Source organism: Trachurus trachurus (assembly GCF_905171665.1).
Source record: "Trachurus trachurus genome assembly, chromosome: 5".
In the NCBI taxonomy this organism is placed as follows: Eukaryota; Metazoa; Chordata; class Actinopteri; order Carangiformes; family Carangidae; genus Trachurus; species Trachurus trachurus.
Window position 1 is genome coordinate 12,835,960 of NC_139896.1, and position 27,060 is coordinate 12,863,019.

A 27,060-nucleotide genomic window follows, 5' to 3' on the forward strand; every position below is an offset into this window, starting at 1 on the left:
TGACAGGTGTGTGAAAGAGGGAGCGACTGTGTGTGTGGCGTGTTTAGTATGTATGTGTGTGTGAGAGAGAGAGAGCATGAATCAAATTGCTGCTCATCTAATCTCTCAAAGTGACAGAGTTCCATCATACTAGGTGGGGAGGGGTGAGGAGAGGAGGGGAGGGGCTCTGCATTTGGTTCAGCTGTATGAAAAAAAAAATAAACATATATATATGGGCTAGTCCACCTACTGCTTTCTTCACAGCCGCCTGCATGATAATCCCAATCTGTGGCCATTAGTGCACTGAAAGAGCGAGAGAGGAGAGGGTTCCAGCAGAGAGAAAGAGAGTTAGAGAGAGAGAGAGAGAGAGAGAGAGTGGGGAGGGGGGGAGTGCCTGGACAGAGATGCACACAGGAAAAAAGAATGAGAGAGGAATGAGAGAGAGAGGGAGAGAGCTTTTAAGGGATTTGGCAGTGATTTGTAGAATCTCACTGCTGTAATGTTGCGCTTTTCCTCCACTTTTCCCCGACTCTGCCATGATACTACACCCTAAAGCCTCAAAAGTCACTGTTTTCCTTTTGTCTTTACAAATCACCACTACTTTTTTTTTAAACCATTGTTTTTAGTGTGTTCTGCTTATTTTTGAGAGTGCACAGCGGCAGCCTGAGATGATAGAGGATTTACTTTTGTTGAGGAGAGGAGAGCCTTGCCTCTAGATACATAATCACATTTTGGACCATGGATGGAGGCCTGTGTGGACGAGCTCATGTGATGGACAATATCAAGACTGGTGGATGAAGAATGGGCAGGTAAGAAATGCTTTTACATGGAGAAATTCCTCTACTCGCAGGCGATGTGTTTTTTGTGCAGCTGCGAGACTTATGCAGCTTAGATTTCTGCAGATTCACATTATTCTCTGACATAGTCCGAGAATATTTTCAATAAATTAAACTTTGCACTTTACTGACCAGAAAATTAAAATGATATAGAATCATAAATAAGAAAGAAATATGTAAGCATGTAACATTTATTTTAATTCATTTTTGTCATTTGATTTAAATACTTACAACTGAATAAAATGAAGTAATCTCATTAAAAAAATATTTTCTAGTGTACAAATTCTGCCTGTAAATGTTAAATCTACTTGTTTACAGTCTTGATAATGACATTTTTATATTCTGTTGAGTTCACTTGAATACGGTGGATTTGGTCAATGATCCTCATGCAGATATAATTAACCTGCTCCAGCTTTTGGAGCGTGAAATCCTGCGAAGGTTCAGTTGATGTTTTCTGTTTTGCAAAATTTATAGTGTTTTCCATAATTGGCTCTCAGCTCTCTTTGATAAAAGCTTCCAGTATTCACTCTGTGTCATCCTGCAGGGTACCTAAAATTGTCTTCTCACTCTACCACACTATCCTTTTTAAGTGTACAACCCTATATAGCTTTTATGTGGTCTTCTCTTATATTCTCTTCAGCTTTAACTCACCATGACAGATGTCGTACTACAAGTGCATTTAAAAAAAGAAAGAAATGCACTGTATCTGTATTATCTACGTATTACCTATGGGAATTGCTCTTGGTATTGACATAATCAACTCAGCAGACCCATTTACAGGTCTACAATTACACTATCATGTTATGTATGCATAGACGCAAAGGTCAAACCAGAATTCATCTTTCAAAGGAAGCAGAAGCAACAAAACTTTTATATTTTTCATACATGATTATAGTCATTTATCCTTAGCCTACATACCTTCAGTGGTGAGATAGACCAAACAGATATAATGTGAACTGGTCAAATATTGTGTAAAATATGTTTTAAAAATGAAAACTAAAATGGACATTGATAAAGTTAAAGTCATTTATAGCCTTATTCTCCTCAGTAGAAGATGGAAACTGTGGAAATGATAGCAAATGATGATTATATGATTAGACCCTGAAGACCCCTCTGTAACTATTCCATAGGTGTCAAAGGTAGAGGGAGTGGCCTGGTGCTGTCAGTACCTCTGCTGGTCATCATCATGACATCAGAGGTCCCATCATCCCATCAGTGTTCCTGGTTTTTTTCACCATCCGGATACAGGACATGGTCTGGGCTGTTATGGGTGCTGGTGGTGGGTATCGGCCCGGGCTCATGGGCCCAACAGGGCACCCAGCCCCAGTCCATCAAAATCGAGGGCGACATCACCCTCGGCGGGCTGTTCCCGGTGCACTCCCGAGGGCCTGCCGGCGTTCCCTGTGGGGAGATCAAACGAGAAAAGGGGATCCACCGACTGGAGGCCATGCTGTACGCCTTGGACCAGATCAACAGTGACCCAGACCTTTTGCCAAACATCACACTGGGGGCCAGGATCCTGGACACCTGCTCTAGAGACACCTACGCCCTCGAGCAGTCCCTCACGTTTGTCCAGGCCCTCATCCAGAAGGACACCTCAGATGTTCGCTGCTCAAACGGAGAGCCGCCCATCATCCCCAAACCAGAGAGGGTGGTCGGTGTGATTGGGGCATCTGGGAGCTCAGTGTCCATCATGGTGGCCAATGTGCTCAGACTGTTTGCGGTGAGCTTTATTTCACTAACTCTCCTCATTAAACACTGAAAGGGCAAGAACATTTGGGGCAGTTACTCTTTTCAGCAAAGTAAGCTCATGAGGTGAAAGCCATTATCCCTCTGCTTTCTCTTTTTTAATCTATCCACAAAGGAGCAAACAGAGGCACATGAGTTTAACAGTGGTTCCCAGCTTGGGGATCAGGATCACTCAAAGAGCCTAAGTTAATTCTGAGGGGTCCCAAAGATGATAAACCGCATGATCAATTAAAAACAAACAAACAAAACAAATTATGGGGTTAGGGTTAGGGTTAGGGTACGAATATTTTCTATGAAATATTTCATACTGTCCACCTCATTAGGACTCTGGAAATCCTTCGAATAAGATTATTTAAAACAGAAGAATCACTTCTTAATGAAACTCTGAACATGTCCACACTAAGACCATAACATCTGATTGGTGGTTGATACGGATTTGGAATTACTGAGCAAGAGAAGGATTTTCAAGATTTTTGTATGTTCAGTCTTTATCATATCAGCTGTACTCAGAATAACAACCACAAATGCACACATCTGAAACAGATTTATGCCTCAAACTGGAAAAACAAATATTGTCTCTGTATCTTCCTGTAGCCTACTGTTGCACTGTGTGCCTCATTCATTTTATTGTAAAATGTCCAATCTAAGATGATGAATGGGGACATTTATTTGCAGTTTTGTGATGGCTTTCACAACCCTAATTAAGGGAATTACTAATATTCAGTATCATCATTTGACTGTAGTTGGGTACTTGAATAGATAATATTGCACGTAATAGCATATTTCTGCTGTGCACGCATACTGATCTGAATTTTGAAACAAGTAATTTAAAAGGCTGGATAGTGTGGATGAGCTCTCGTATTGATGGAAGGCACACTTCACAGGATTGTGAATTCATTGTCATGCGGGCTAATCCATGTGATGCTTTCAGTGTGCAGTTATTTTTTAACAGATGATTGACCTTTAATAATTGATTACACTGCTTATAGTGATGATGGGACATTGAGGCTGTGTAAATCCCACATTATGTCATGTTCTCATCGACTTACTGACAGTCTGCCAGAAATCTAGAAATATCTAAAAATAAACACCAGCTCGAGTCAAAGTGGCCAAATTAGTTTCACGTGAAAAATGTATTTTGCTTACTTCCCTGGACAACACTTGTTGCAACATTCTTTATACTAGTGTGGAGTTGAGAGCCAAGGAGGGGCAGCTTGCATACAGGGCAGATGTTAACTACAGAATTATAGATCCAACGTCCACTAAGCCCCTCTCAGCAGCTCAGGACCCTGGGCTGAAAATAGAGCATCAGGGCAGCAGGATGACATTGGTTCTAGGATAACAGCAACTTGTGGCCGGTGTGGAGTAGATTTAGCTAAATGGTGTGTTTCCTTCTACTGTCCATATGTGCTGCTCTCCGGACTGTGGATGCTTCTAGACTCATTCACTGTGCACTGAACATCTGCTCTTAGCCAGAGCAAGAGATGTTTCAGCATTTGTCAAATACATTATTATTACTTTGGTTCCGCAGTAAGAAAGCACAACTTCAAGGTTATACTTCATTCACTGAATCTCTAAAGCACTTTATGGAGTTTGCACCTTTATTAGGCTATTCCACATTTGAACTCGTTCAATAATGGGATTTTTTCACTGTTGAAATGATTCATTAGTCAATAAATTGATTGACAGATTATAATAAAATGGGCAGATTTGCTGCTTTTCTGAAAATGCACCTGGGGCTGTTGGGAATTGTATTGTGAATTGTGTACAGTTGTTTTTCTTTATTTGACATTTTATAGCTGGAGCTATTAATGGATTCATCAAAAAGTACTGAATAGATCAACTGAGTGTTAAAATATTTGTTAATTGGAGCTCATTTCCTATGTTCCTATAATTCTGCATCATCCAATATTTTAACACATTGTTTATAATTCCATAATCCCACTACATAAACTGCAGTTAAACAGATAAACCAGATTTTCTCAAACTTTGATAATTTGAGGTTGATATAAGGTACTAAAAATATATTAATCATAAAATCATTTTCCTGTTAATTCAACTCTCTTGGATGTGTTTGAATACATGAACCTTTGACCATTCTCGTTTTTAAGGATCGTAAAAAAAAATCTGTGCTATATCTAAAATATCTATTCAGTGTCTATTCAGTGTTGGTAAAAATGTATATCAGTGCTAATCTACATTCACATGTCTGTAGCTTGACTCCACGTAGTTTCAATCAGGTAGGCTACTGAATGTGAGAAGATTTCAGCAGGAGTGGACTGTAACAGGATACTTCCTGTGTTACTGATACGGCTCATTGATTTTAGTGGAAGGGAATTGGTGCAGATGCTTCTGCAGGATTAATTTGGAGAGGATTATGTGTTGTCTTGTTCATTACAAAATTTGTATGCAAACATTTGAACGGCTTTGCTAACATGGGCTCTTGTGGACATTGATAATTAATATTTCTCAGTGGACTTGTTGGTGTATGAAGAGCTGTTGTAGACTTGGGATTTGGAGAAAGTTCACCTGGTTGAAGATGTGCCCTGTGACATGGGGGATGCCCAGTAAATTTGATCTTGACGGGTTAACACAGCGGCAAATTTAAGCTGCATGTGGCAATCAGAATTAAATATATTGTATGGCTTACAGCTGAGAAATGCTAACCTTTTTCTAGTCTCTTGATCTCTGTCTCTCCCTCTGTGCTTAACGTAATTTGACTAAAACCCCTATAATCCATCCAGATAATCTGTGAAATGGTTCTCTCGCTCCTCTCTCCTTCTCCCTTCACTACCCCTTGTGTCTACCTTTTTCTCTTCGTCCCCTCCAGAGGGCCCAACGTTAAGCCACGCTGGGAGACCGGCATTAGCAGGGTCAGGGTTGAGATTGTCGACATAAACTGTGTCATTAAAGAAGTAGCACACCAGTAAATTAATCTTCTCATCCATTTTTTTCCCCAAACAAATGCTTTTACAGCTGTGGTTCCTACCATCTGTATTTCAGCGTGGCGTTGGCTATATCCTCAGCACAAACCAGCTCTGGGCAGATCACACTGTGAAGTTGCCTCAATTCGGAGAATTACTGAGGACACAGGCTGTTCAAGAGACAAACTGTCTCTACGATAGTCCAATTTTGGGATTTTAATGCAGTACAACTTGTCAGTATTAATGTGGGAGGCCTCCATTAGGTTTTGTCTGTGAGTAAGTGGTGCATCATCCTCCGACATGGTTCACTGCCTTCTCTTGTCATTCCTTTTACCTTTGGATTAACTATTGGCCTAATAATCAGCTCTCTTCATGTTTTCCACTTGACCCAACTCTTTAGTCATCACTGACCCATCCGTGTGTCTCAGATCCCACAGATCAGCTACGCCTCCACTGCCCCGGAGCTGAGCGACAACAGCCGCTATGAGTTCTTCTCCCGTGTGGTGCCTCCTGATTCTTACCAGGCCCAGGCCATGGTGGACATTGTCAAAGCCATGGGCTGGAACTATGTCTCCACGCTGGCCTCAGAGGGAAACTATGGAGAGAGTGGTGTGGATGCTTTCCTCCAGATATCCAGAGAAGCAGGTGTGTATCTGGCTGTGTGGATGTGAATTTACTGCTCAGACAATGAAGGATTACTCATTCATCAAACCATGTTGTCCTCGCTCATTAAAATACAGAAATAGGACAGAAAAATCCTTTAATACACAAGGACTAACAGGGCAAACAGAAGTCAAAACATCATTTGGGTTTAAAAGCTCAAATGATGTTATAAGTGCTCAGACTTTATATTATCAAAATTACATTCCTATACATATTGCTTGTGCAATAAAAAACAAAATGCAGGAGAGTTGACTACTGTAGCAAGCTGATAATTGCTGCTATGAAACAAATTATTAGGAACATTATATCCTGTATAGTTATTTTGTTTTGCAAAGAAAAAAGAAGAAAAGGCATATTATTGATGTTTCAAATGTGTCAAACAGGAGGGCTGTGTATTGGACAGTCCATAAAGATTCCTAGAGAGCCTAGACCAGGGGAGTTTGACAAAATCATCAAGAGATTAATGGAAACCTCTAACGCTCGAGGGGTCATCATATTTGCCAATGAGGACGACATCAAGTGAGTCAAGCTTTACTCCACACAAAACTAAACTAAGAACATATGTAAGACTTGTTTCTATTGAGTTGTTAAATCAGCTGTTTGATAATGACACTTGATTAAGTATAAACTGTCCTTTTGCAGGCGGGTGTTGCAGGCTGCCAAGATAGCCAATCTGACAGGACACTTCCTGTTTGTTGGCTCCGACAGTTGGGGTGCCAAAAGCTCCCCAATTCAAGACCTGGAAGAGGTGGCTGAGGGCGCAGTTACCATCCTACCAAAAAGAGCTTCTATTGATGGTAGGGCAATATATACAATCTGATTATTCTATCCAACTCAAATCAGCTGGATACAATAAGAATATTAACAATAGCCTGTGACACGTGGCATTGACGGATGAGTCTAATACCAAAGCAAGAAATGAAGGAAATGAATGATTGATAAGTCTGATAAGTATTTCCTGTCTGCCACTAAAGATTGAGTAAACTGAGTTTTAGCCATATTTCCCCATGAAAAAAAAATCTAATTTTAAGACAGTATGGTTATTGATTGTCTACCATATCAATCAGAGTGCTGTTATTTCAAAGAATGTTTGACATTTTCATTATAAAACATGAATAAACTTTGTGAAACATTTCAGGGTTTGACCAGTACTTCACTTCAAGATCTTTAGAAAACAACAGGAGAAACATCTGGTTTGCAGAATTCTGGGAGGATGACTTCAAATGCAAACTAACTCGCCCTGGTATAAAATATGAACTGGGTAGAAGAAAATGTACAGGTATGACACAGTTACATATGCAGGGAATAGATAGGAAATTTCAAATATTTTCTGTGCGAGCAGTTTTGCCTTGTGTGACACCTTTGTCGTCTGTCAGGGGATGAAAGAATCAGTCGAAACTCTCAGTACGAACAAGAGGGCAAGGTGCAGTTTGTGATTGATGCTGTGTACGCCATGGCCCACGCCTTGCACAGTATGCACCAGGACCTCTGTCCTGGCTCCATGGGTGTCTGCGAGAAGATGGACCCTGTGGAAGGACGGATGCTCCTGCAATATATCCGCTCTGTCAACTTCAATGGTGAGCTCCAGTTATTCAATCTGTGATTTTTTCCTCTTTCTCATACAACATGTGATGACTTAGATCGAACCATGCGAGAAACCATTCCTCATAGCAGATTTGTGCTGGCAAAACCTTTGCTTTCCACAGCTGCTCTCTGCCACTGTAGAAGGTTTGAAAAGGAACGGACTAAGAAAAGAAGACAGTAGAGGGGAGGTCAGCTTGAAGATGAGAGCCTTGAGATGTTCCTGCAAATGTACCAAGCTGCAGAACACAGTACATTCCTTCAAAGCCTGTCCCCTCCCTAGGGCTGCCTCCTTGCTCTTTGCTATACACAATGCTCTGGCTTTTCATCCTCTCCTTTCATAAAAAAGTCAGTTTGAAAAAAGGAAAAAAGTGTTCTATGAAAGCATCTTATTTACTGTTCCCCTCTTGCTGGATGACCTTGGCTTGTATGGAAGATTTTCTGATTGAGCGCCTGCAGGGACCTGAGGGCGCCTGAGAGGAACATCACGTTAGAGCAACAGAGCAGAGTGCACTGAAAGACTGTACGCGTGGAGGAAAGCCTTCACTAAAGAGCATCCTGCACTCAGTTTCCACATGATTGCACAAGACTGAAGAAAGTAAACACAAGCTGTTTTCAACAATGTGTGGGTGTTTTCCTCGCTACTAAAGATGAAGCTACATATCTCCATCTTAGAGAGCTTGAATTTCTTGGCTGCTCTGACTCATTGTCTTGCTTTATTGATAGTGCGCATGCAGGTCATTAAAACTCTGTCTCCATCAAACAGGCAGCGCAGGAACTGGAGTGATGTTCAATGAAAACGGAGATGCTCCTGGTCGGTATGACATCTTCCAGTACCAACTGTCCAACGTCAGCAACCCTGGCTACAAGGATATTGGCCAATGGACAAACCACCTCCGACTCAATGTAAATACTTGTTTTTGGTCTAATTGAGTAAAACATGAACTTCTTGAACTTGAATCACAAGCTTCTAATTTACTTTATTGCACATGAGATTGTAATCAGAGCCAGAAGCCAATTAGTTTTGCAAAGGAGGACATTGTTAACACCAACACCTCAGTTATCAGGGTAACCTTATGTGGGATTGTGGGAGTCAGTTCCGAGAAGCATCTTAGCAATGTGTAGCTGTGGAAGCAACTGCAAAAAATATGTTTTCTCTTTTTAAAAAATGTCCACTGAAAAAAGCCAAAACTGATGGAAATCCTATGCTAGGTTTTAAAAATATGTTTTCTGCCTTATCTGGCTGTTAAACGACCTTTGCTCCAACACATTTTTCTTTACAAATGTTCTTGGCTAGTGAAGCAGAACTTCAGCAGTAGAGACATAGAAAGTGGTGAAAATGCTGAAAAACAGAGCTTGCACTTTACATTTTGTTGGCTTTTTCAGTAAGCTTTTTTATTTTATTTTTAAAGTGGCAATAACTCATGGCTCAGCTTTTGAACCTCTGCCTTCTTCTCAAAACTGTTAATCTAACTCAGATATTACACTGTAGATGGTATGATCCCAGGTCAAATAACCCAAACCATTCCTTCAACATATTATTTTGTAATTTGAAGTGTACAAACACCAAAGTCTAAAAAAAGTCTTGTTGTGGTTTTGGAGGTTTTGTGCCAGACTATATTTTGACCAGGAATTAGCAAAAGAGAGGCGAACTATAGCCTAACCTAGTTTACAAGCTTTATGCTAAGAAAAACGAAGCTACATGGTTAGCATTTGTACATATTGTATTGTGGTATCCACTTAGCCAACTGCTGGAAAGAAAATGAAAAAATATTTTCCCTAAAATGTCAAAGAAATGGTCCAGTACACAAGCCTTTATAATACCACAACACTTCATTTTTAAACACTGGTTTTTGATGGATTTAATGAACATATGACTTGTGTTAATGATGACATTATGTTAATTAGTGAGCTTTAGCAGATGGGTATCTTTGTTAGGCTTCCTGTGTTAGCTACATAGTTAGCATATGTGTGAGTGGTATCAACCTTTTCAACTAACTGTTGACAAAAAGGCACATTATGTGTAGCTCGCAAAATCCCATAAGTCTTCAAGTAAAATAAAACAACTATTTGTATATTCACCCCAGGAGGAGGAGATGCAGTGGACAGGTGGTGACCGAAGAGTCCCCGAGTCTGTGTGCAGTTTCCCCTGTGAGTCTGGTGAACGGAAGAAGATGGTGAAGGGGGTTCCCTGCTGCTGGCACTGTGAGCTCTGCGATGGCTACCAGTACCTTCTGGACGAGTTCAGCTGTGACATGTGCCCCTTTGACATGAGGCCCTTTAAGAATCGTACAGGATGCCGGCCCACACCGATCATCAAACTAGAATGGAGCTCTCCCTGGGCCATCATCCCCGTTTTCTTGGCCATCCTGGGGATCCTGGCCACCACCGGATGCATCGCCACCTTCATCCGCTTCAACGACACCCCGATTGTCCGGGCCTCCGGCAGAGAGCTCAGCTACGTGTTGCTGACGGGCATCTTTCTTATCTACCTCATCACCTTCCTCATGATAGCTGAGCCCAGTGTGGCTGTGTGCGCCTTCCGCAGGTTACTGCTGGGGCTCGGTATGTCCATCAGTTATTCTGCCATGCTCACCAAGACCAACAGGATCTATCGCATCTTCGAACAGGGCAAGAAGTCGGTCACCCCTCCAAAATTCATCAGCCCCACCTCTCAGCTGATTATCACCTTTATACTCATCTCAGTGCAGGTAAGTGTGTTTGTTTATCTTTCATGTAGATCCTCAGCTTGATCCTCCATAGCACTCTAACTCTGCCTTCTCTGCAGGTGCTTGCAGTCTTCATCTGGTTTGGCGTGATGCCTCCTCACACCATCATCGACTACGAGGAGCAGAAGCCCCCAAACCCGGAGTTTGCTCGAGGAGTCCTGAAGTGCGACATGTCCGACCTTTCCCTCATGTTATGTCTCAGCTACAGTATCGTACTGATGATCACCTGCACAGTTTATGCCATCAAGAGCAGAGGAGTTCCTGAGACCTTTAATGAGGCTAAGCCCATTGGCTTCACAATGTACACGACCTGTATCGTCTGGCTGGCATTCGTACCCATCTTCTTTGGCACGGCGCAGTCAACTGAGAAGGTTGGCAATCTAACATTTTCACAGTTTATCAAGTACAATTCTTTGTTTGATTGTTCTGGATTATTCAATCAAGTTATAGTGCTAGAGCCTGAACGAAAACCTACAGAAAAATTGAGCAAATTCTTTCTGCTTTTCAAGGCTATGTGACAATGAGGCTGGACCTTGAGCTGACATTGTTTGCTGCAGGGCTGCTGCAGGGTCATTCTCTGATATTTTTTTCCCTTCTATAAAATGGTGACCACTTCCTCTCACAATTTCCTTGAGTCCAGATCAGCTCAACATACAAAAAACTCAAATATCACATTAGAAAAGTTTAACTGATAATTCAAATATTAAACGTAGATTAATTTTCTTTTTTGCTGATTGAATCAGTAGACCATGTTAGGTCTAGCTTGGTCTGCTAATTAGTAATTACCAGACATTTAAGTAGTAATTACATGAGGGATGAAGTGAACAAAAAATATTAATCAACTGATTTAAAAAAGGAATCTGTGAAAAAATGAGTCTGAATTGATTGAATATATCGAGGGAATTAAATTAGATTTCTACCTAATGTTCGTGCATTTGATGTGATGTTTTAAAAAAGATGAATTAATTATTGAATTCACAAGTGAAATAATTGGTCAGCTCTTTGAAGGAAATCAAAGACAGTCGTGTTGTTCAAAAGTTTTAATTTTTTTTAACTACAGTATTTGACATTAATTGGACCTATATAATAAATAATTATTGTAATAATTGATAATTATTTATCATAACTTTTGTTTTAAATGATGAGTTGAATCAAATTATGCAACGCACAATCAGACAGATTAATAGTAAGACAGTAAATGAATCCCTCTGTTTGAGTTTGTTGCCTGTCATATCATATTCGCTTCCTGCTGTACTCGGTACATCCTGCTCCACTGTAGTCAGAGTTTAATTTAGCTTGTGGGCTATTTTTTTTCGCCGTCACAAAGTACGAGACTGTTGGGGGGAATATTTGAAAAATAGAGATATGCCTTGACTAATAGAGAACCGTATTATGAATCAGCCAGGCTGAAACAATTAAAGCCTGAGGTACTTTCAAAGTCTTTTCACTCCTCCGAATAGAAATGAAGTGAATTAAGAATAGGGAGGGAAGAAAAGAAAGGAGGGCAAAGGAGCCAAGGGACAGTGAGGACCCCTCGTAGACCAATTCAGCCATCCCATTCAATTAATCATCACTTAGAAAAAGAGCTAAATATAGGCTGTAACTTTTGTCTGGCTGATGAAAATAGTGGCTGTTATCCTCCCATCCTACGATCATGTGTAGGACCACGTGTAGGAGGCGATTTACCTGCTCCATTTCTGTATTTACATGTGGAGGAACAGCTCACGAGCCAGTTTCACTGCTAGCCTCGGGCACAGTATATAAATACTATCCACTTTACTCATCAGTGACCAAAGCCCCTTATAGAAATGGAGACGTCTCCGATAAAAGCAAGATGATAAAAGAAGTTTCATTGTATGGACACCAGCCTAGGAGATGCCAAGATGTGCAGCTGCCAAGGATAGTGTACAATTTATGACTTATTCATGGCACAAATATATCTTATTTATGACACGTATGGCTTGATTTATTTATAACCTGTACAGTTTTCTTGAATAATGAGTTCATAATTTATTGGAGGCAGATCTCAGGAGAAGTCACTTCTCATTATTACTGTTGGATTTGCAATAGGAGGAAGGGCAGTGAGTAGTAGATGTGGTCAAAGCCCATAAATAGATCCCCTTTCCTGACTACATATACCAGGTCATAAATCATTCATTGGGGGAAAAACACTGCCTCCTGTGCTTTGAGATGAAAATTGTAAAGACTGCGTTGTGACAGCCTTTGAGATTGCATAGTGTATTTCATTTCACCTGTGCACGGTGATAAAATCACTTACTTTGTGCACTGATGGATGAAAACCTGCAGAAATTAATCAGTAATACTAAGTAGAGATGTGTGGAAAGCAGTTCCTCTGACCTACTGAGTCTCTGTTGCAGATGTTCATCCAGACCACCACCCTGACAGTGTCCATGAGCCTGAGCGCCACCGTCTCCCTGGGCATGCTCTACATCCCAAAGGTGTATGTCATCATCTTCCACCCGGAGCAGAACGTCCAGAAGAGAAAGCGCAGCTTCAAAGCCGTGGTGCAGGCAGCCACCGTGACCACGCAACTGTCCCAGAAGTCCAACGACAAACAGAACGGAGAGTCCAAGATCGTGCCGGACAGATCACAGTGAAACGACACAAAACAGATCCATGTTTCATCACATCACGTTAAAAAATTCCCAATGATCTGGTTGATGACGAGTGAAAAAGATCAGCAGTTACTTTTGTTGTTGGCTGGATTTGTTTTTCTTCTTCTCCCCCTTCACTATGGGTTAAAACACCAGCAAAGACGTTCCTGGTTTCTTTTCTCACTTATTTAGATTTGTAAGAACTGCTCAACCTGGAATGAAGCACAAAAGGAAACAGAAATGCGCACGCTTAAAACGGACAACTTTTTTAGTACACTTAAATGAGAACTGAACGGATGCTGAGCCCTCCTGAAAGGAATGAAAGCATTTGATTTTTTTTTTGTTTTTCTTTTGTATCAACCTCCCCATATGCACCCCAGACTGACAAAGACGCGTTGTTAGTTTAAACTCTCCCTGGGAAATGCTGTTTAGGAAAAAAAAAAAAAGTAATGCGTAAATGGCGACCTTTGCCCTACAAGAAGATATACTGTACATGTACTGTATGTGGAATCCCTTGGGGTCAATGAAATGTTGTTTACTGGCTCCAAAAGCACTGCATGCATGGACTGTGTTTTATGTGTACATGAATGTTTCGAAACATTGTTTGTATGGGGTATCGTGACGTTTGCCTCTGATTGCACTGGAAGGAAGTAGCTTTTAAAATGCACCACCTCCATGTCCTGTTACTATTTCTGATAATCTCCACTGGGAAGGTAGAATTGATCACTAAACTATAAGCACCCACAGAAGAATCATTCAATAGCCAGTTTCCATTATTGCAATGCTTTTTGTTTAAATTGTTGTTATGAATATGATCATCATGGCACAAACTGATTTTCACTGCGGAAATGCACAGATGTAAACAGGATACAAGTGACTGTGAATATCTGGTTCTTACATTTCTTTCCATAGTGCAAAACAATGTTTGGCATTTCCCCATATTGTTTGTCAAACTATCAAGCAAATGTGTTTGAAGGTCAGGTTTGTATTGCAGCAAGCTAAAAGTAATAGAGAAGCGTCTGTTATGTTCATGCATGGGAATCTTGTCGGAAAGCTTCACTGCGTCAGCTGTATTTGATCTTGTGCCATGAAAGCTCCTCCATCACAACAAATTCTCATTTCAGCAAATATATTGTATTTAGCCTGAGGTAACTCCTGACATTAACAACAGCTCCTTATTTGCCTATATATTATTTGCAATGTACTTTTTGTTACTTGATCACAATGTACAACTCAGGTTTTACTGCAGGTTTTGGCCAATGTTTTTCTTGAGGATTACCTTCTGTACTAGCGCAGCCTTTCAAAGTACACATGGATTCAGTGGTCACCACGTGCAGTGCGTTTCCCCTCACAGTGCAGGAGGGCTGCGAGATCCATGTCCTCCATGTGGGAAAACACTGTTTGCACTGCCCTCTGCAGGAGAGCACACCTCAGTGAAATGTTTGTGATTAAAAGCACAGTCAAGAGGGAATTGTTTGTAGACCCCACACAAACCTTTATAAAAAAAATATTGTTTATTATTCGAGTTGGTTTTACATCTACTAGAACTAAAAAATTAAGACTAAAAATATCTACATCTTGGAATTCATGAAAATGAATTTTAAGTAAGTGTAAAAAAATAATGTGTTATTTTTCAAACACAGAAAATAGATGCATCTATGATAATGAAGAACACAATACAGATCAGTGTCATTTAAATGGTCCATAAATTAGATGGTTTATCTCACCCCCCCCCAAAAAAAATAATCTGGAAAAGTCTCAAAATTAAGAGTTGGGCAACACACAGTTTCAAACAAAGTCACATCAAAACAAACACACAAACACATAACAACACACCATGTAAAAATGTGCAGCAGGTTGCTAATGTCAACAAAAGCTCAGCATCATTTATCAAGTATTTGGCTGAACACCGGCTCTACATGAATTTCAGTCAGAAAGTCTTGTTTGGTGCCGAGTGGCAGAACCGCTTCCAGGCTGGTTCTCTGAGCCACAGCAGCATCAACATGTCACTTCACATTCAGCGTCCTGACCTCTGACTCCACCTCCAGAGGAGCAGATACTGAAATTCACTCGAGGAAGCTGTCCAGGGTGAGGCGAGTTGCAACCTTTGGTGGAGGTCTGGTCACTTTCTTCCTTTTTGCTTTCATCAGCGGTCGAATCTCTGATAACGGAGACTGGAGTGTTTGGTTATGGAATGATGCTTATTTTCTGGTGCCTAAAAATATCCAAAACTAACGTAGCTGTTGGAAAACATCTGCATGGCAGGCAAATATCTGCCTGTTTGCACATGCAGCAGATACGGAGCAACATTAACATTCGTTTTAAAATTTTATCTCCATGTCCGACAGATGTACTTTCACTCAAATATTCACTCACTCTTGAACTGCAAATTTGACCTTCACCAAAACTGGAGAGAAATATCGGTTTGCTGCTAAATATACCATTATCTTCACCAGCTAGCATCTAACTGTGTCTGTGGTTTGCTACTGATCAAGTAGCAGTGTCAGGACCAGAGCCACTGCTAAACATTTGGTTAATAAAAGGCCACATGTCCCACTTAGTCAGGATGGGTATTAAACACATTAAGCCCCATAAAAAACCCTACAACAATAAAAAGAGTAAGTACTTATACTATAATAAAGAAACATTGGTTTGACTGAAATATTCCACATGACAGAAAAAAGGATACAGGTTGGAAGAATTTTGTTCGTCCTCCTAATCCATCATAACCGCTTCTCACCTGAAACGAGAAATATTTTCTCTAATCAAATATCTGGTACGATAAAAATGATACGTCCGATAAAACATACACCAGATGCTTGTGTGGTACATACAGCTCCAGGTTTCCTCTGCGGGTCCAACATGCTACCAAAAGTCTTCTTTCTGAAGAGAAGGGAGTTCCTCATGAATAGATCCATTGAACCATCCTCGTCTTGAGCCTGAAGTACAAATATACACACACACACACTTAAAGGCTACACATACCTGATTTGTAGACTGACTTTAAGTAACTTTCACAACCCTACCTTGGATAAGGATGAACTTTTCCCATTGTGTTTGGACATGGATGTTCTGAAAAATAAAGCATTTTGCATACAATTTGAGTATAACCACACTATATAAGTAAGTACACTATGTTATGAACACTGAGCTCACCAAAACTCAGGTCCCTCCACAGTATTTAATATAAATCTCAATATAAAACTTACGCCGGAGGGTCAAGACGCATCTTCTTGGATGGGACCTTCGTCGGCCTTTTGGCCACATCGTCTGGTGTAGTGATGTCATAAGTCATATTGAGGTCAATGTCCTGGCTATCTCCAGGCTGGTGGAGGCGAGGCTGCTTCAGCTCCAGTGGGGCCGGGCTGATGGGTAAGCAGAGAAACGTCATCAGTAAATCACATGGATTATATTTCCCTGACAATGTATCAGAGTGACAGGAGGTGTACAGTAAGTGTAAGTGCAGTGACCCAACGACACCTTTCAAACACGAGTCGGCTGAGGGTTTCATTTGTCCTTGTCGGCGTGCTCAGTGTCTTTTGAAGAAACTCCACTTTCTTCTTCAGACTCTGTTGAAACGTATGCATGAAGGCATTATAACAAATTATTTTTTATAATTATAGAATTAACAGGAACTTTGGTAGACGCACTTACAGAGATTTCTTTGTCAGCACTGGCCAGATCATTCTGCAGTGACTTCATGTCCTCTTTGGTCTGATTCACCTCGATTGAAGCTTTTTGTAACTGCAAATTACACAAACACACACATACTATATCTAGATGTATATTTTTTGTAATTTATTACTCATTCTTCTAGATGATGTTAAGTCATTACCTTGTTGTTTGAGGAGAGCACTTCTCTCTTCAGCTTCTCACACATGTCATTCGTAGACTTAAGGCTTCCCTTTAGATTATCATACTCTCTAAAAAAAAGAGGAAGCAGAGAAGATGAATGTAAAGCCACTGATGACAGAGAAACCGCATTCATTAGGAAGATGGAGTGTGAGAACAAGCTGTTGCTTAGTCATCAACAGGACTCCTTACTTTTTGAGAGAGATGCAGTAGATGGAGAGCTGCTCCACTGCCGCCTGACTGACACCCATGTCTGTGATCATGGACTCCACCTCTGCTCTCTGACCCTGCAACAGTACATCCAGGCTGGGAACAAACCAGCAGCGTTAGTGCGCAGCATAATACAATTATTAAAATATGACCTTAGAGAATTAGTATGATTATGTAATTGCAAGTACCTTTCAAAGGTTTTCATTTTGACCCTGAGTCTCCGGGCCTCATCCTTTGCAGCCTGAACATCATTATGATGCGTCTCCAAGTACGTCATCTGTTTCTGTGAAAATCACAGAACAACACATTAAAAATAAACTATTAGAGTTAGAGTCTTCACAGACAATATAAGTTTACCAGTGCAGGACAGACAACCTACTCGGAGAGCAGAGCAGAGCATCTCCTTTTCCATAACGTCTTTCCGCATGCTGTCCATGTCTCTCTTTTGCTTGTCCACAGTCTCTCTCAAACTGTCCACCGCCTTCTGTTTGTCCCTCCAGTCTCGCTCTGCAAATTAAGCAGACGGATAATTAACCAATACAGCCTAAACACAACCTTCTTTTAACAGTCAGGCACCACCATAACAAAGCATAGTTTCTTACCTTTAGAGCTTAGGAGTACCTTCATTCGATCAACCTCATTCTAGGAAAGGGAGAAACACACAACATACCATGTTGATGTTATTGCATCTTTAGCATCAGTCTTGTCTTCTTTTCCCCCCCAAACAATATCACACTACAAAGCTCAAAACTTACAGTTATATATTGTGTATGTGTTATTAGTTTATTACCTGCAAGCTTTCAGGGTCTGCTGTGGCTTCATCCTCTCCACTAACGTCAAAGTACAGCTTGCAGATGATGTGTCTGGTGCTGACCTACACACCACACAACAGTATTTAGGTTCATATATTTCTCTCTGTGTGTCATGTGGGTTCAGTTTGGACTAGAGGAAGTTGGTGAGGACGTTTCTGTACCTGTTTCCTGCACTGTGGGCAGGATTTTGTGGGGGCCATCTGGAACCACCGGAGAAGACTGGTAGCACGGGGAAAAAGGGAGAGTTAGATACAAACGTGGCAGACATATCGTGTTGTTGGAGTCTTGACTGTCTATATCTTGTTACCATTCATAGTGGAAAGTGTGTCCGCAGTGGATGGCAGCAACATCCTTCGAGTGATCGAAGAAATCGGCGCAAATTGTGCATATTGCACGGATAGGCATTTTACTACCACAGCTATGATGACCCTTAACGAAGACAGAAAATCGTGTTAAATGAGCAGCCTACTAAACACACACAAAATATTGTCCTACGCTGTGTAACCAAGCTCGTTGCGGCCGTGTTTGTGACGTAAAAATGCTGTAACGTCAACGTTAGCTAACACATCAATAGCCCGTAACATTCAGCTGCGCTAGTTAGCTAAGTTAAACATGAATTTAGCTCTATCGAGAGATCCCATACTCACCAAATAAAGACGTTAAGTTACTGCACAGTGCTTCGTAATAAAGTGAAACATCCCTAACACCTGTAATTGATCATTTTAACCCAGTTAATGTGATTCTCTGGGGGGAAAAAACCTCGCTACCTTACACACAAACTCGATGCTCTCTTTCCCGGCTGTACGTTCAAACGTAAGCCCCGCCCATAACGCTGCGTTCAGGATCGGCCACGATTCCTCTGGTGTCAGCGATTTCTAGTCCTGACAGTTTTCCTTATACTATTAAAAAAAAAAAGAAAAAGAAAAAAGAGAGACTTAAATGTGGTATTATTTTTTAAAGCGATGCGTTGTTTTAACCAACACAGAAGGACATATTTTAATATAAAAACTAATTAGATGTTCAATAGAGAAGGGGACGTTTATGAAGTGCTCTTTTTTCACTCAACCTTGATCGGTACCGTAGCAACCTTTAAATTGGCACACATACGGAGAATGGACCAGAGTTAACTCAGATAACTCAGTTATCCACCGCACCGCACCGAAAACAATATTTTGCACAGTCAAGTGAAACAAATTGAATGGAGATTGTAAATTCCAACTTCCTTACTGGCCATGAACGCAGCATTATGTTGACGACTAGCAAGAAGTACCCTGTCCTGTCTCTGCTATTTAGCTAGCTGCAGTAACTGTGACATCGAGTTGTGGAGTACATCGAGCAAATGTAGACAACTCTGGCAATGAAAGGTAATTACTTTTAAATGATTTAGGGAGAGCTCCGTGTCAGGATAAAGGCGGTTAAAGCAGCAGACCTAGCTAACTTAGCTTCAGATGCCGTTGAGTGCCTGCTAAAGTTAGCAATCAAAGTAGCATTTGAAGTTCTGCAAAGATGACAGACGTGTCTCTGAGACTGAAGGGTGTGTAGAAAAGGAAAGGAGAAACAATTTGTACCTAAATACACGATGTAAACATGGAGGAGATAACTTATAGTCTCACAGGAGTCCCTTGTTTTGTTTTCTGATTTAGTTTCACAACAGTCACTGCACGGAGCAACTCGGCATTAGCTCTAAAGCTTGTCTGAAAAGAAAAGGGGTTAAAGTCAGACCATAAAATTAAAAAGATAGTGACGGTGGTGATGTCATAATAATTGTACATAACAACCAGCGGGAGCTTTAAGCTGTCAACCTTTGGTCCTTTAGCTCTGTCTGTTTGTCCTTTCAGGTGTGTGTCCCCGTCAGAAGTAGCAGTGATGGACGGAGGACCCCAAAGCTCGGCTGTGTCATGGGAGAATGGCACCCTGGCCCCCGTGGACCCCCGCCTGCGCTCCGACAGGGCAGACAGCCCCACACCGGGTCTGGTGGAAGGAACTGAACCAGGTGAGGCTGCTCCACTCCCTGCACTCTGTTTACAAAAGGCCAATAACCAGTCAGACAGACCTACAGGCTACAGCATAGCAATCCTAAAGCACTAACACACTCAGTTTGTGCTGTGTGTGAACTCTCACTTCCCTTTAGTTAACAGGTTTTTACATCATTTCTGTGTGTGGACATGTTGAGCGATAGATAAGTGGATAAATGCATGAATGTAATTTAATTATAGTCTCATTCCATTTTGTGGCCCATTCCTCATGGGGAGACACTAAAAAACATCAAAGACGCTTAGAGTACACACAGGTAATGTTTACAGTACACCAGAGTTCAGCCCCCGTTGTGAGCTGGTTGTTCATCGGCCTATTGATAAGATCCACTGTCAGAGTGTCCTTTACACAGAGCTGAGCCCTATACTTCCTCATTTAGTATTTGCAAAACCAGAAACAATTAAAGCAAAAAGAGTAGCCTACACTTTTCTGTAAACTTCCCTCACCTGCGAGGGAAGTTACCATGTTCTATGTTTCCATGTCATCCTGCTGACCAGTGGTTGGGAAGCAGCACTTGGCCGCAAATACAAGAAACTGTATTTGAATTATAAAGTTCTCGGTTTGTGTGTGTGTATACGTGCATGCAAGACTGTGTGAATATGCACATCCTGTCTGTGTAAAGAAGTGCTGATTAAAATAATGATTCTTCCGTATTCTGCATGTCACGCAAACAGCCTTTTTGTTGCCTGTTAAATTTTGAACATTATGAACCGACTGGGAGAACTTGGATTCATCTTTAGTTATGTCTACAGTGTAATAGTAGAAGTCATCTCTTTAAGTTCACATGATCAAAACTCTTACAGCATCAAAAATGCAAAAAAAGTTCCATATAAATATTGTTTGACTGGACGCCTGCTGCAGTTCACATCTGTTACATCCTGCTTTACCAAACCCAACTCTGACTGGAGAAATTACTTGATTTGCTTTTTGCAGTCCATAGATAAACAAGAAAACATTTTCAGTGTTGCCTCATTATCACACTTGTCCTATTCTTCTCCTGCTTTCTCTCTCTAAATTAAATAAGCTGTGACCAGAGGTTGTTAATTTGTGACTGCTTTAAATAGAATGAATAGAATAGAATTACCAGACCACATCAAACTTTTTTTTGGATTGGAAGTATAAAATTATATGTTGCACGACAAGACTTGGTATAAAATAGGAATTCAAGGCAGTCCTGGGTGGTTCCCATTGAGATCTCAGCAGTGGTAGGATGGCTTACCAGATTTATATTTTCTGAACTAACCAATTTTTCTCTTGTAAAAGAGAAAAAACAAAAAAGACTCCACGACTGACACACTGACAAACGTGACCGTCGTTAATGCAGGTGCCGGTCAGAAGAGTGCCATGTTCGTCCATGCACAGTCTTTTGAGGATCTGACTGCAGAGACAGCGGGAGAGGCTCAGCCGGACGCTGAACTGGACAAATCAGAAGGAGAGTGTGCAGACGACGAGCTGAAGGTGCTGGTGGGTGAGAAAACCATAGAGGAGCAATGCAACAACGTTTCATCGGAGAGCAGGTCTAAGGAGGAGGATGTGTCCAGTGAGGCATGGAGGAGCCACAGAAAACACGTGTTTGTGCTGAGCGAGGCTGGAAAGCCAATCTACACCCGCTACGGCACAGAGGAGGCTCTGTCCAGCACCATGGGGGTGATGATGGCCCTCGTGTCCTTCGTAGAAGCCGAGAAGAACATCATTCGCTCTATCCATGCAGGTCGGAATATACTTTGGCTCTAACATACATTTCCTAAGTGAAAATATATGAGTGAAAAGTGTATTTAAAGGGATAGTTCACCCAAAATAGAAATTTCACTCATTATCTACTCACCCTCATATCGACTAAGGGCTGGGAGAAGTTTCAGAGTTATCCGTGGCTTCTCTGAGTTACAGGGGGTTTCGGCGTAGCAGTGCATGTCAATATAACGGTTGCAAATGGATACCAACTGTCTTCGTAACAAAAAGACACACCAAAAAACATCCAAATACCTCCATGCTGCTCGTATGTAATGTCCGTCTTGTATTGAAGCCCCGAAATGCGAAATTGTCCCGAAAAAAAATTAAATAAGTCTATTTCAAGCTTGTTTTGTAGCGGAAGCTTTTCAAAGTCCTCTGGGAAGAGGACAGACCCTGGTTCGTCCAAATTTGACGAACCGGGAAGAGGAGCTTCGAGAAGCTTCCGCTACAAACAAGCTTGAAAAATAGACTTATTAAATTTTTTTCAGGACAGTTTCGCATTTCGGGGCTTCAATACAAGACGGACATTACATACGAGCAGCATGGGGGTATTTGGATGTTTTTTGGTGTGTCTTTTTGTTACGAAGACAGTTGGTATCCATTTGCAACCGTTATATGGACATTTACTGCTATGCTGAGACCCCCTGTAACTCAGAGAAGCCACGGAGGACTCTGAAACTTCTTCCAGCCCTTAGTCGACATGAGGGTGAGTAGATAATGAGTGAAATTTCAATCGTGGGTGAACTATCGCTTTAACTGATACTAATGCCAATATCATCAACTGCATGCTAATCATGCAGACAAGCTGTTCAAATTGACATTTTTATTTTAAACATTTCTATTTTGGGTGAACTATCCCTTTAATGACCTCTGATGAATCCACGTAACCTCTGTTCACATGTTTTGTCAGATGGCTGCAAAGTGGTTTTCCTCACCAAGAGCCCTCTGGTCCTGGTGGGCGTGTCGCGGACCTGTCAGTCGGACAAGGAGCTGCTACGGGAGCTGCAGTACATCTACTACCAGATCGTCAGCCTGCTCACGCTTACGCAGCTCAACCACATTTTCCAGCACAAGCAGAACTACGACCTGCGCCGCCTGCTGGCCGGCTCCGAGTATCTCACCGACAACCTGCTGCATCGGCTGGACAGAGACCCCGGCCTGCTCCTCAGCGCCGTGACCTGCCTGCCCCTGGCCAGCTCGGCCAGGGACGTGGTGTCCTCGGGCCTGCAGGCCGCTAAAGCTAAAAACCTGGTGTTTTCTATCCTGCTGGCGGGGGACCGGCTCGTTACCCTGGTGAGAAAAAAGGACCAGTTCTTGCACCACATAGACTTGCACCTTGTCTTCAACCTCGTCGGCTCCTCTTCTTCCTTCCGGGAGGGTGAAGGCTGGACGCCGATCTGCCTGCCAAAGTTTAACACTGCAGGATTTTTCCATGCGCACATCTCTTATCTGGAGCCTGCATCCGAGCTCTGCCTCATCCTGGTCTCGACAGACCGAGAGGACTTTTTTAACATGTCCGACTGCAAGCAACGGTTCCTAGAGAGGCTGAGTAAGCGCAGCGCCTACCAGGCTCTGAAGGATGCGCTCAAATCTCCGACTTATTCTGTGGCGCAGGTCGGCATCCCAGAGCTCAGGCACTTCCTGTACAAATCAAAGAGCTCGGGGCTGTACACCAGGTGGGTGGGATGTCTGCTGAAAGATTTTGATAGTTAACACAAGTTTTTGGATTTTGTTAAATTGTCTTTGTGCATCAAGAAAAACACCAGCAATGGTTGTGAGAATGAGTTTGTGTCGTGTGAATATTTACATTATTATAGATAGAGATAGATAGATAGATAGATAGATAGATAGATAGATAGATAGATAGATAGATAGATAGATAGATAGATAGATAGATAGATAGATAGATAGATAGATAGATAGATAGATAGATAGATAGATAAATACTTTATTAATCCCGAAGGAAATTCATCTGTAAGCTGCTCCAAACATTCTGAAAGAAAGTACTTAGCTAATGTAGACAGATGTAGCAATAATATAATAATATTATCTTTACTTCTGGTTTCTGTTTGAGTCGGTGTACATTTTCAGATATTGAATGAACGTCCTCTTCCTTTTCTTCCTTCAGTCCAGAGTTTCCTGTCTTGTACCAGTCTGACGAGGAGCAGGAAAGGCTGATGGGTTTGTACCAGGACCTTCACAGCTGCTTGCACCATCCAACCAGACCTCTGCGCTCCTTCTACCGCTGTGGTGAATCTGAAAACCTGCTGGCATGGGTAAGCCTCTTGTCAGGAGATATGATGCTTTTGTTTTGTTTTTTACAACTTCTAATCATTCAGTCCCTCAGTATTATACAAACAGCAATATAGGACATACACTAATAATAACGGAACATTACCAGACGGAGTTGTTTTCAAGGTAAATTCATGCAAAACCGCTGATGTGCGTTTCCGTCGGGCGCAGATTTTCGGCAAGCTGTCTCTGCATTTGCCTCGAAAACAACTCTGTCTCGTAACGCTCCGTTATTATCTCATAGCGTGGAGAATGTGCAGGTTGTCCACGAGAGCGTTTTGGAGTTGTTGGATTGTGTGTTTGATGAGTTTGATGAGGAAAACCAAGAAATCCCATTAGCCTCCGTAGCGTAGCTCTGAGAAGCTCGCGGCTCTGCTCCGCCATTCTAAAAATAGCTTGCACTGACAATTAAAGGTAATGAACCTACTCCTAAAACTATAGGGATTATGTCAATGGGCCAATTTGCCAAAAAGTTGAACTATCCCTTTAAGTATAGCTGTTGCAATGCTTGGAGAGCATAACATTTTACTATTTTGCAGCATTTTCACTATAACCAAAAGGAGCTGCACAATGGTCACTACATTTAGTCATAAGTATAAAAACTTAAGAGGTGTGTATCAAGGTCCAAACATGTGACACTGAGTGATTTGAAGATGGCATTTTATTTATTTAAAAAAAAAATGCTGCAGTACTTCTTGGCCTCCCTCATGATACCATTCTACCTTCTTTTCTACAGGTAACAAGTGGCTTTGAGCTCTACCTCTGCTTCAGTCCGCTGGCGACCAAGGCCTTGGCGGTCTCTGCTGTCAACAAACTGCTGAAGTGGATCAGGAAGGAGGAGGATCGTCTCTTCATCCTGAGTCCTCTCACATACTGAGCCCTCGCTGCTGACCGACCGACCTGCTGGAACAAAAGGCGTCTCCCTCACCTGAACGCCTGAACTGGCCCAGTGCTGCCAGCAGCTGTGGATGAAGCAGTCGGCAGTTCAGTGTCCACATACTGTATGATTGTCAAAGCTATGCATTTCTTGCTTCTGGGTTCCTCTGATCTAATTCACAGATTTGTGATGAAGTAGATTGTGCAATGGTGATGAATTAAAGCTGTTTTTTAGCTGGCTAGATTTTTAAGAATTAATTTGGAAAACAACAGATGGAAGCAGCATCAACATCAATCCACAAAAATAATACAAAAACCTGTGGTGTCTGTTTGCTGCTGAGGTTGTTTCATAAATGATTGTTTTACTGCCTTAAGAAAAATGCTGTCTTTTTTTTTTTAACGCTTTCAGCTCTTAAAAACACTCTTAGAACTTGAAAAAAAGATTTGAATTTAAAACTGGAAATTTGCAGCACAATGTGTTATTATAAGATGTATGTCAAAACATAGTTACCAACATTCCTGTTGTGTTTTCACTTTACATGACCAAGAACTGTACGAATCATTTTACCTCTATGCACTTTCTTTATGCAAAATGCACTCCTGAGAAATGTGTTCATGGGTTTATAACATGTTTACTGCTGTCGTTTTTTTTTAATGTTAACATGTTTTGTTCAGGTCAGTGTCATAGAAATGTATTCATCTAGTCCTCATTTGCATTTCCATTTGCCATGACATGCAAACTTGATACCAATAAGAGTGTTGTATATTTTAATTCCTTTGTATAATCATAAAGGGTTGTTGTGCCTCATGGGCTTTGCCTAAATAATCTAATTTTGCCACATCTGCCTCCATGAATCATGCCTTAACTAATGGTCATTGTGCAAAGCTGACATAGGGTTGTAACAAAAGTTATTCTATAGAAATAAATAAATGATTAGTAATAAAACAGACTCAGTGTCAGATTCCATTCCTTCTCATGCTTAATTCTCACATTAGTTAATTTCAGTAATCTGCACATAGTTTTAAAATGACCTGTTATTGACATAGTTCTTATATTCAGATATGATTCTCCCATTAATTTCTTACTTAGTGGTGATCTACCTATTTCTAGAGGTCAAACTGTCTCAGAGTTTTTGACTGTTATGTATATAACATCAGCACATACTGACAGGCTTTAGGATAGATATACAGTATATTTAACTTAACACGTGTACAGTATAATCAAACATACACAGGTTATGTGTGTTTTAAGTTCTAATAGGTTTCATGTATAATTCTATTTATTTTGGCATGTGTGGAAATTCAACCTTTGCTTAGGAAATAGTTTTCTGATATTCAAAATATTTGGTTGTAGGCCCACATGAAAAATGTATGCAACAGTTTGTTTAATTCATGAATAGCCTGCCAGCATATTTGTGGAGATACACCAGTAGCTACACATCCTGTTCTGTTGCCTAAACAAGAAGTAGCCTAGCTAGCTGTGCACTTGCATGATAAAAAAAAAAAAAGTTCAGGTCTCTGATGCTGGGGAAGACAGCAGGTCACCACTTGTGTAGGTGTACATTAAGTTTGAATCATTACAGACATAAATCAGCTGTAAATGCACATCCATCCTGCCCCCGTTTATGGCACCGCACGTCACCATGAAAGGTGCGTAAACAAATTCAATGTGGGTTAATTGACTTCTCTGTGTCTCCGTCAGCCTGAGGAGGAGAGGGGAGGAGCGAGTTGCGGCACCGCGGAGGCAGAGGAGACCGGTTCACACAGGGAGCAGAAGTTAGATCCCAAAACCGACACAGTTCACAGTCGAACTTTACGCAGAAATTTTAACCTAATCGTGGAAACACTCTGAGGACAGACCAGAGACCCCTGCGCTGCTCTACGGTCAGACACGGAGCAGAGGTGAAAGTGGTTACTACCCCGAAGAGCACAGCTGTACAGGTAAGACCTGCTTGCAAATCATGAGTGTGGCACAGATGTGTTTGACTAGAACTAAACCTTTTAGAAGCAGGAAATGGAAATGTCATAAAGTGCATCTTAGTAAGTTTAATCAATCACTCAATCCTCAGTTTCATCAATCTTTTTAACAAGAGATTTAATTGCAACATATGGGGATAAAGCTGCAGTTAGTCAGTGGCTGCTGTGTGTGATGTTTACTGAGGAAGGTGTGTTAACCA

The 27,060-nt window shown here is 41.3% G+C and overlaps 3 protein-coding genes across 3 annotated transcripts; 2 read left to right on the top strand and 1 right to left on the bottom strand.

The window, feature by feature from the left end:
* Positions 1-773: 773 nt before the first annotated feature.
* On the top strand, positions 774-13,079 carry LOC310985870 (metabotropic glutamate receptor 6-like; the record flags this gene model as incomplete). The annotated part of the gene is given in 12 exon segments (XM_083971531.1): positions 774-788; positions 1,946-1,976; positions 1,979-2,538; positions 5,917-6,133; positions 6,535-6,670; positions 6,794-6,948; positions 7,290-7,430; positions 7,528-7,728; positions 8,499-8,638; positions 9,820-10,443; positions 10,521-10,832; positions 12,840-13,079. Coding segments are annotated over 12 exon segments (2,772 nt in total).
* A 1,870-nt stretch (positions 13,080-14,949) lies between these two features.
* On the bottom strand, positions 14,950-18,742 carry traip (TRAF-interacting protein). The gene is made up of 16 exons (XM_083971549.1): positions 18,598-18,742; positions 18,258-18,379; positions 18,112-18,169; positions 17,929-18,012; positions 17,741-17,780; positions 17,518-17,645; positions 17,327-17,421; positions 17,121-17,234; positions 16,912-16,999; positions 16,731-16,820; positions 16,557-16,645; positions 16,286-16,441; positions 16,103-16,148; positions 15,911-16,015; positions 15,766-15,816; positions 14,950-15,250 (listed from the first exon to the last, which is right to left on the bottom strand). Exons 2-16 carry the CDS (start codon positions 18,353-18,355, stop codon positions 15,143-15,145), a joined length of 1,350 nt encoding a protein of 449 aa, XP_083827675.1. The 5' UTR covers positions 18,356-18,379; positions 18,598-18,742; the 3' UTR covers positions 14,950-15,142.
* Positions 18,743-19,187: 445 nt separating this feature from the next.
* mon1a (MON1 secretory trafficking family member A) lies at positions 19,188-25,768 on the top strand. The gene is made up of 6 exons (XM_083971547.1): positions 19,188-19,314; positions 19,789-19,943; positions 21,309-21,695; positions 22,626-23,391; positions 23,844-23,991; positions 24,744-25,768. The coding sequence occupies exons 2-6, from the start codon at positions 19,817-19,819 to the stop codon at positions 24,882-24,884; spliced, it is 1,569 nt and encodes a 522-aa protein (XP_083827673.1). The 5' UTR covers positions 19,188-19,314; positions 19,789-19,816; the 3' UTR covers positions 24,885-25,768.
* Positions 25,769-27,060: the final 1,292 nt, after the last annotated feature.